This window comes from Carassius carassius, chromosome 48 (assembly GCF_963082965.1).
Source record: "Carassius carassius chromosome 48, fCarCar2.1, whole genome shotgun sequence".
NCBI lineage: Eukaryota > Metazoa > Chordata > Actinopteri > Cypriniformes > Cyprinidae > Carassius > Carassius carassius.
In genome coordinates this window covers 18,448,700-18,456,997 of record NC_081802.1, presented here as the reverse complement: position 1 = coordinate 18,456,997, position 8,298 = coordinate 18,448,700, and the positions used below count along the sequence as shown (strand labels likewise).

At 38.3% G+C, this 8,298-nt stretch overlaps 1 protein-coding gene across 5 annotated transcripts in view; it reads left to right on the top strand.

The window, feature by feature from the left end:
* LOC132131761 (Fc receptor-like protein 5) overlaps positions 1 to 6,921 on the top strand; it is an 18,909-nt gene extending 11,988 nt beyond the window's left edge. Inside the window, exons 5-12 of one of the 5 annotated variants that reach the window (XM_059543860.1) lie at positions 238 to 519; positions 1,339 to 1,581; positions 1,666 to 1,785; positions 2,035 to 2,151; positions 2,485 to 2,550; positions 2,687 to 2,773; positions 3,222 to 3,281; positions 5,762 to 6,921. In XM_059543860.1, coding sequence (XP_059399843.1) covers positions 238 to 519; positions 1,339 to 1,581; positions 1,666 to 1,785; positions 2,035 to 2,151; positions 2,485 to 2,550; positions 2,687 to 2,773; positions 3,222 to 3,281; positions 5,762 to 5,799 — 1,013 coding nt within the window. In that variant the 3' untranslated portion in view covers positions 5,800 to 6,921. Of the gene's footprint in view, positions 1 to 237; positions 520 to 1,338; positions 1,582 to 1,665; positions 1,786 to 2,034; positions 2,152 to 2,484; positions 2,551 to 2,686; positions 2,774 to 3,221; positions 3,282 to 3,415; positions 4,308 to 5,761 lie in introns of those variants that run through there. The other 4 variants (XM_059543862.1, XM_059543859.1, XM_059543858.1 and 1 more) reach the window with 4 other exon arrangements.
* The last annotated feature ends 1,377 nt before the right edge of the window (positions 6,922 to 8,298 follow it).

Here is an 8,298-nt window from a genome sequence, read left to right as displayed (position 1 = left end):
TTATCACAGTTGTCTTTGGCTTGCTGATGGCAGAGAGACAAATACAGTATATTAAAGTGTAATTTCGATCATGAATTTTAAATAGAAATACTCAGTGATGACTTATGGATTTCAGATATTACAACTTTAATATTTATCTGAAAAGCTGCTTTGAAACTATTTAGGCTGTGTGAAGTGTTAGATCAATAAAAGTGTCTTGAGTTGATTTCTGAAGTGTAGTTGTAATTGTCTTCTCAGGTGTTTCTCCTCCAGTCTCTCTGATCGTCAGTCCCAGCACAACTCAACACTTCACATCTGTCTCTCTCTCTCTGAGCTGTGAGGAGCAGAGTAACTCTGGTAGATGGAGAATGAGAAGATACACAGATGGATGGGGACGGCTGGAAGGCTGTTCATCAGTGTGGGGATCACAAAAAGGATCCACATGTTCAATCAGAAAAACCATCCCAGAAGACACTGGAGTGTACTGGTGTGAGTCTGAATCTGGAGAGAACAGTCATCCTGTTAATATCACTGTACACCGTGAGTCTGTGTTTCTGTGTTAATTCAGTTCACAAAGCCCTCAGTTTATGATTCAGATATAAATAGACAAATTCTGATCTCAATTCATTCACCCACACAATCTTATTCCTAAATGACAAGAGTCCGCAAGATTATTAACCCTTTGAATAATAAACCATTGCTCAACCTCTGAGTTTTGTCATTTAAAAAATAAAATAAAATCATTGTGATTCTCAGTTTCACCAGAACTGTTCAGAGAATATGTATTATTGTTATTATTATTGTATCGATTATTGTAACTGTCCTATTTGGGTTAAGTCTCAAACTTACTAGAACATCACCCAATTTGCATAATTCTCGTCACCTGACCTGGATTCGCGTCTATTCACATTTTTTTTTTATTACTGTCTTTATTACTTACTTTGTAAGTTGTTCTTCAGTGTTTTGAATGGCACCTCTACATAAAATGCATTATTATCGATATTGTTGACACCACACTGATTCGTTAGACACTGACACTCTTTGTCAGTTGATGTTTGCTCTGTTTCTGTAGGTGATGTGATCTGCAAGACTATTAACCCTTTGAGTATTAAACCATTGCTCAACCTTTTGTCATAAATAAACAAAAGCAAAAAAAAAAAAAAAACTCAGTTTAACCATAATTGTTCAGAGATGATGTATTATTATTATTATATTTGTATTGATTATTGTAACTCTGTCCTATTTGGGTTAGGTCTCAAACTTACTAGAACATCTCTCAATTTGCATCATTTTTGCCCGGCACGGATTCGCTTTCTGATTCTTACTATTCATCAGCTGATGTTTGCTCTGTTTCTGTAGCTGGTGTGATTCTGGAGAGTCCTGTTCATCCTGTGACTGAAGGAGAGACTCTGACTCTACGCTGTTTATATAAATACTCAACTCCAGCAAACCTCAGAGCTGATTTCTATAAAGATGGGTCACTCATCCAGAGTCAAACGACAGAGATGATCATCTCTACTGTCTCAAAGTCAGACGAGGGTTTCTACTCCTGCAAACACAGAGAGAGAGGAGAGTCACCCGAGAGCTGGATCTCAGTCACAGGTGAGAGTAGGAACTGTAAACACTATTGAAATGTTTCTGTGTAATATACAGCACAAATATGACTGTACAATGTGTTGATCTCAGCTTCCTCCAGAACATCAGGATCTGATGATCTCAATCCTGTGATAGTTGGAGTGACTGCTGGACTCACAGTTTTCATCATCGTCGTCTTGGTCCTGCTGTGGCGCTACAGAAACTACAAAGGTTCATCTTCTGCCATATTAAAATTCTTTTACATATTTCTTAAACCTGTGACCTGTTGTCCTTCAACAGCTGGTTATCTGATCTTAACCGGTCTCCCAAACTGACTGTGTTGAACGATTTTAAAGGGTTTTGGGTAGTTTTCTGCTGAGCAGGTACTACTCCAAATAACAGACTTCTACAAATTGGCAAATTTATGTATGTTTAAAGGAAATTAAAGTCATTTTTTCCTCAACATATTTTCCTGAACAGTTTCTGTTTGTCTAGGTGGAAGATCTCAGTCTCTCTCTCGTGTCAGTGAACAGAAGAACAGCAGTCAGACGTCAGAGCAGAACCAGAGTGAAGCGGGACATAAAACACTCATGTCTGGTCAGTTTTTACCCATTAATCATTTGACCATAAATCTTTACAAGCTGAGATTGAAGATACTTAGAAATAACTTTCAGCTCACAAGACAGATCTCAAACTAAATAATTTCCCCCTCTTCTAAAGTGTAATGTGATATCTATGTAACTAACATTTTAATTTGATGTAATTCAGTTTCATTTCATTATCAATAATGCATAACAAAATATTTCACATGTAATTTATCCTGTTAATAGCACATGACATATTTAGCTGAGTTTAGCTATAATCAGTGTCAACATGAAAACAATATTTTTCTGTGGGCTTAAATTAATAAGATGCATTCATTTATTACAGAAACTGCTCATATTTATGACTCTTGTGATGCCACAATTAATAAAGACATAAGCACAGATACAGAAGGTAATTAAGTCAGGTTAATCATTTACTAAGGCAGTAGTTATTTTATAAATAATCAAATCTCCCTGTTTTAAATTTCACTGATATTTACAGAGCAAATTCAGTTCTTTTTCATCCTTTACTCTGTTATTCATTGTAGACATTGTAAGTGGACCTACTGAACTCACCTACGCTGAGATTGAGCTCAAATCTACAGAGAAACAGAAGAAAAAGAAAGAAAACAAAGGTAAACTGAAACAAAAGTTCATGTTCTTATGGTTAAATGATTGTGATAATAATGTGAGCTAAAGACCTCTGCGGTAAAAAGCCCATTTGATTTTAATTTCTCCCACAACACAAAATAGCAACAAAAACTTTTTCTCTTTTTTCACTTTTTCATTTTCCCAAACAAACGTTGTGAAATCAGCCTGATCCATATCAATGCATGCAAATAACAATACAATATTTTGAGGTAATCTGGTCAAACATATAATTGTTAAAAAAAGTAATAATTATATATATATATATATATATATATATATATATATATATATATATATATATATATATATATATATATTTATTTATTTATTTTCTGTAGAAGTTGTAGAGATTTTATGAATATGATGAAAGATTTCATATCCCTGTCGGACACAGAGTCAGCACTAGTGATATAAACTGTTGGCATCTTTCAGGTAATATGAGTGAAGGTTCAGACACTGTGTACTCTCAGCTGAATCTGGAAACCCATCAAGGTGAGTGTCAAATTAAAAAGATCACAATTCACAAGGAGCTACATATAACTGCAAACAAGCATTGAGAATCTAAGAATAAAATTAAATGTGCAAAAATTCAAATGTGCATTTTTACTTAATTGACACATTTTCAGCAGCTGGATCTAGTGATGTGACGTATGCTCAGGTTAAATAAATGGCTGGAGGAGAAACTTTCAATCACAGGATGCTGATGAGTTTAGGCTGAGAAGGACTGGAGAATGACCAGGATCATCAATTCTTTCTTCAGCCTTCATGTGGTTAAGGGACTGTGCATGCTAATCTTTGAAAAGCAATGAGCTGTACATTATACACTGGAAAACACAGATGATCTTTTAGTACTAAACAGTGTTTATTTTATTTTTGGTTGATACCATAAGAGGCAGCAGCTCATCATTTGACTGTTGATTGAGACCAGGTTTCCCTTATTTGTGTGTCTTCTTGATTTTAAATGTATTTGCAACATAGTCATGAACAACCTGGAAATACCAGGCAATTTTTATATGTCTGGAAGAGTTGTCTTACAAGTAAATGTATATGAATAGTTTTTTTTTTTGTTTGTTTGTTTTTTTGTAGCTATGCTTAACTGTAAAATGATTTTAAAAATCCTTATTCAGCAATCACAAAGATATGAAAAAACTAAAATATTAATAAAAATCATGGGACGCCATGGCAATTCATTGTTCAAAAAGTTAGGGAATTCTGTTGTAGCTTGCTTGTTTGTCTTATAATCACTTTTAAGCTTTAATATTGTTATTTTACTGTAATTTTAAATATTCTTATATTAATAAAATGTCATTGTTTCTATGTGAGTCTAATCTTTAGATTTTAAAACTGCTTGAAAAGAATTTTACTTCAGTTGTAGCTTGCTTTTTGTTCTTAGTTAGAAATTAGAATAATTGTTCACAATTATAATTATAAACTGTAGGTTTTCTGTAATATGTATACTTTTTGTTTATATCTTTATTACAATAAAATAAGATCTAATTGCTACAATGGTTGTATGTAGCATGAGTGTGAATGACTTGGTCATCATAAATGTGATGCTACATGACATAAATTTTTATGGTTGAGCAAATATGTATAAATATCTTTGCACAGAATGAACAGAACTGAATTGTACATACATCTAAACATGTCTCCAATGCCTCCAATAATGCATTTTTTTATTGTTTCTAAGATAATTAACTTGTCCTTTTCCTTGTGCATTTTTTTTTTTTGAAAACTAGGAGTAGGTCTAGGTTGAAATTAGTGCTAAATTGTGTTTTCGACATTGCAGATTCATTAATACTTCTACATTTTACTAGCCCATATTGTTAAAACGTGAACAAATAAGTGTCCAACACATTGTGTATCTGTGTGACAAGAAAATGGTTTGTAGCCTATTATCCATCTGATCATTTAACTGGGTTAGGACATACTGTACCTACCTGGAAGAGACAGCCCTAGAAGAGACGTCCATTTACAGTTCACAGGTTATTCGTTATCCTCCCCAGCAAGTTAAGAGTTAGCATAAGGACACTGATATTTTATTATAGAAATATAATGAAATGTTTTTAAAATGTATGAATTTCTTTAGATACTAAATTTCTGCATATCTAAATAGGTTTTATTTTTTTTTAGAACTAACTTCACTTTTCTGGCCACTTTTTTTAAAACTAATGCTCAAGCAATTTTTATTTTTCAGTGTAGTTCACACATCAGAGGAACCACATTTGTGTAGAGAATCATATTTATATAGAAACGTTGCGCAATGTTTAACAAGTGTCCAATACATTTTGTCTTCATTTTGAACAGTGTATCTAAACAAAACTTCATTTTGTGAAATGTTTTGCTTGAAAAGTGTGTGTTTTTTAATTACAACAATTGATTTCAAGTATCCAAATCCTTTTTGGGGTAAGTTATATTTGCATTTGAAAGCACTTATGGTAATTGAAACATGCTTCAGTGTAATTTCTATTAAAACTTGTATGCCATGTTTTTTAAATATATTTGGTAGGAGTGCACCGATATATATCGTCCGATGATTAATGCACATCTCATCAGTAAAGCCGGTTCTCTTATCAGCGGTAAATTCCAACAGGTGCGTGATTTCACATAGAGCAGCTGTTACTACACAGAACCATTGTTAACTGACATGTTGCGCAAATCAATGTTGATAATGAACTGTTACTTATGCAGGAGGGTATTCAGGAGAGTGTTCAAATGTCAATTATCAGGAAAGTCTTTGTTTTCTTGTGGAGAAGTCGTCCCTCAGTCCAGACGGTCTGACTCCAGCCTTACAGGACATACCCATGTACTGGCTTAAGGATAACTTTGGAGTAGTTAGGCCAAAACTCAAGATAGACAGGGCATTTTCAAGAGTGCCTGCAAGTCACCTACTCGCTTAACCAATGCTAGTGCCAGCAGCAGAGCGGTTTTCAGTGACAAAGCTGGCAGACTAAAGCAGCTCAAAGGGGGAGCCTTTGAGAGCTCTCTGGACCATGGGCAGATCCTATGAAGAAAGCGTGAAGAGCCGTGGCGAATGGAGCCTCCTGGATCTCCTCAGGAAATGAACAACTAGGTTGTTCCACCAAAGGTTTTCCTCCGCAGCCATCTGCTGTCGTAAAACTAATTAATGATCCACATGATGACCGATTGTTGAGACCGGCTTCCTGTAAAGGTCTGGTCCTTATCCCTCAGTTGATCGCAACTGCTAAAACCCTAACTCAATCAGCAGGAGAGAAGAAACTCCCCCGTCTGAAGACCCTCCGAGGGCCAGATGTGCCGTGATACTCATGACCATTTAATGGATAAATTGATAAATCCAATCAACTAAAGAGACAATTTTATGGCTCAACATCCTATATAAGACCTCAATGTCTTATATATGCTTGATGTGTTTCATGTAATTTGTGCAACTTTAATCAATGTTTTATAACCCCTTTTTAGCAGGTAAAGCTATTAATGTCTGTATAAGATATTTCTGATATTTGAGCTTGAATGAAAGCATATTTTATGTGCAAGACTTTGGTATGAATGAAAAGTGGGAAGTATGTATAATATTTTAATACATTAAGAAACTTTATAGAAGTATTAATACAATTCTGGCAAGGATGTTCCCCACATGATAAATTAAAGCATTGTGTTAATTTATGCCCAAAGAGAAACCATGTGGGGCATGGCCCAGCCTTGCAACAAGCTGATTGCTTGGTCCACATTGATGTGGATGTGTCCATGATGCCACGCATTGGGTGGAATTAGAGGTTTCAACCAGTACTGAAGGGGTATCTCTCTGAGCAGACCCAACTGAAGTAGACTGTGGACTGAGTCGAACACTGCCCCCAAAAACAAAGTTTGCTGGCTGGGGGACAGAGAGCTCTTGGGAAAATTGATCCTGAGTCTGAGTAGATCTCTAATTGGCTGAGTAGGAGGGACATGTGGGGTATTAGCTCTCCCTCCGATTATGCTAAAACGAGCCAGTCATCAAGGTAATTTAGAATACGGACTCCCATCTGTCTCAGAGTGGAGACGGCCATGTCTATGCACTTCATAAGTGCTGGGAGCCAGAGACAGCTTGAAGGGCAGGACCGTGTATTCATAAGCTGCTTTCTCGAAGGCGAATCTCAAGAATTGTCTGTGATGGGGGGCTGGATGTGAATGTGAATCTTTCAGATCCAGCAAAAAAAAAAAAAACAGTCCCCTGGGCGGATTTGTGAGAGGATCTGCTTCAGGATCTCTATAATCCCCAGAACCAATTGAGACACTCCAGTGATGGCCTGCCAGGCCTCAGGATCAGGATGACACCAGGTTTATAGGGTCCAAGTTCAGCTTGGGCCGGGGTCCTTGGTGCTTTGGAAAGGGATCACATTTGGCAGAGCGGGAGCGTTGTCGGGGCTTAGGCTTTTGAGCAGGCGACAGTGCAGCTTTAGCTGGCTACTGAGCTGGAGCAGGCTTGGGGCGACTGGTGGCCATTGCAGAGCTGGAGCGTTTCAGGCAAGAAGTGTCACATGGACTGGGATGACTCCTGAGCTGCAGTGAATCACTGCAAATCCTTTGACGGCAGGTCCAAACAGCCCTGTAGGGGAGTCGAAGAGAACCTTGTCAGCCTCCTTAATATCTATGAGGTTTAGCCATAAGCGGCACTTCAGCACCACTATATTGGCCATTGACCTCCCTATGGCCTGCACTGTGGCCTTGAAAGCCCTTAGAGCCAAGTCTTAAGCACTGTGCAACCCCCTGAAAGCTGCAGCATCAGATCCTGACTCATCCATGGCCTGGAGGAGTTTGGCCTGAAAGACCAGGAGCACAGCCATGGATTGTAGCACTGAGGCAGCCTGCCCGGCGGAGGAATATGCTTGTCCAGCAAGGGCAGAAGTCGTCCTACAAGGTTTGGAGGGGTTAACGAGCTTTGCTTTCCACCCAATGGCAATGGACGGGCAAAGGTTCACAGCCACTGCCTCGTTGAGAGGAGGCAGGCTCTCGTAACCCTTTTCTTCAGCGCAGCCCACTGAGGAGAGAGCAGAAGAAAAATTAAAACAAAGGTGGGTGGAGTGGGGAGCATGCCATGACTTTGTAAGCTCGCCATGGACCTCCAGGAAAATTAAGTTCGCTGACGAGGGGTCTGGCGGTGCCCCCGCAGGAACCATTCATCCAGATGGCTACGAGTGGGCTTAACATAATGTGAACAATGTATCTCAGTCAGAGTGGCTTCCACGTGGGGCATTCTGAATATGGCGGTCATCATCGTGCAGTGCAATACTCCAGAACGTGCAATGACAGTGCGGATTTTAAACAATGGCACTGCTCTTTTAAAGAGAAATTAGCTTTTTTAGGCTCGCAGGATGGCAGCAGGAAATGAGCTGGCGTCTGCGCTGGTCACTGAGCAGCTCAAAAATAAGGTGGATTGGCGAGAAGGCACAGGACAAAAGGCAGCTTCTATCTGCAGCAAGGCGTTTTTATGGTGAGCGTCTTCAAGTCCTGAAGGTCAGTGAAGGGAAGATCCTCCTTGTTGAAAGAG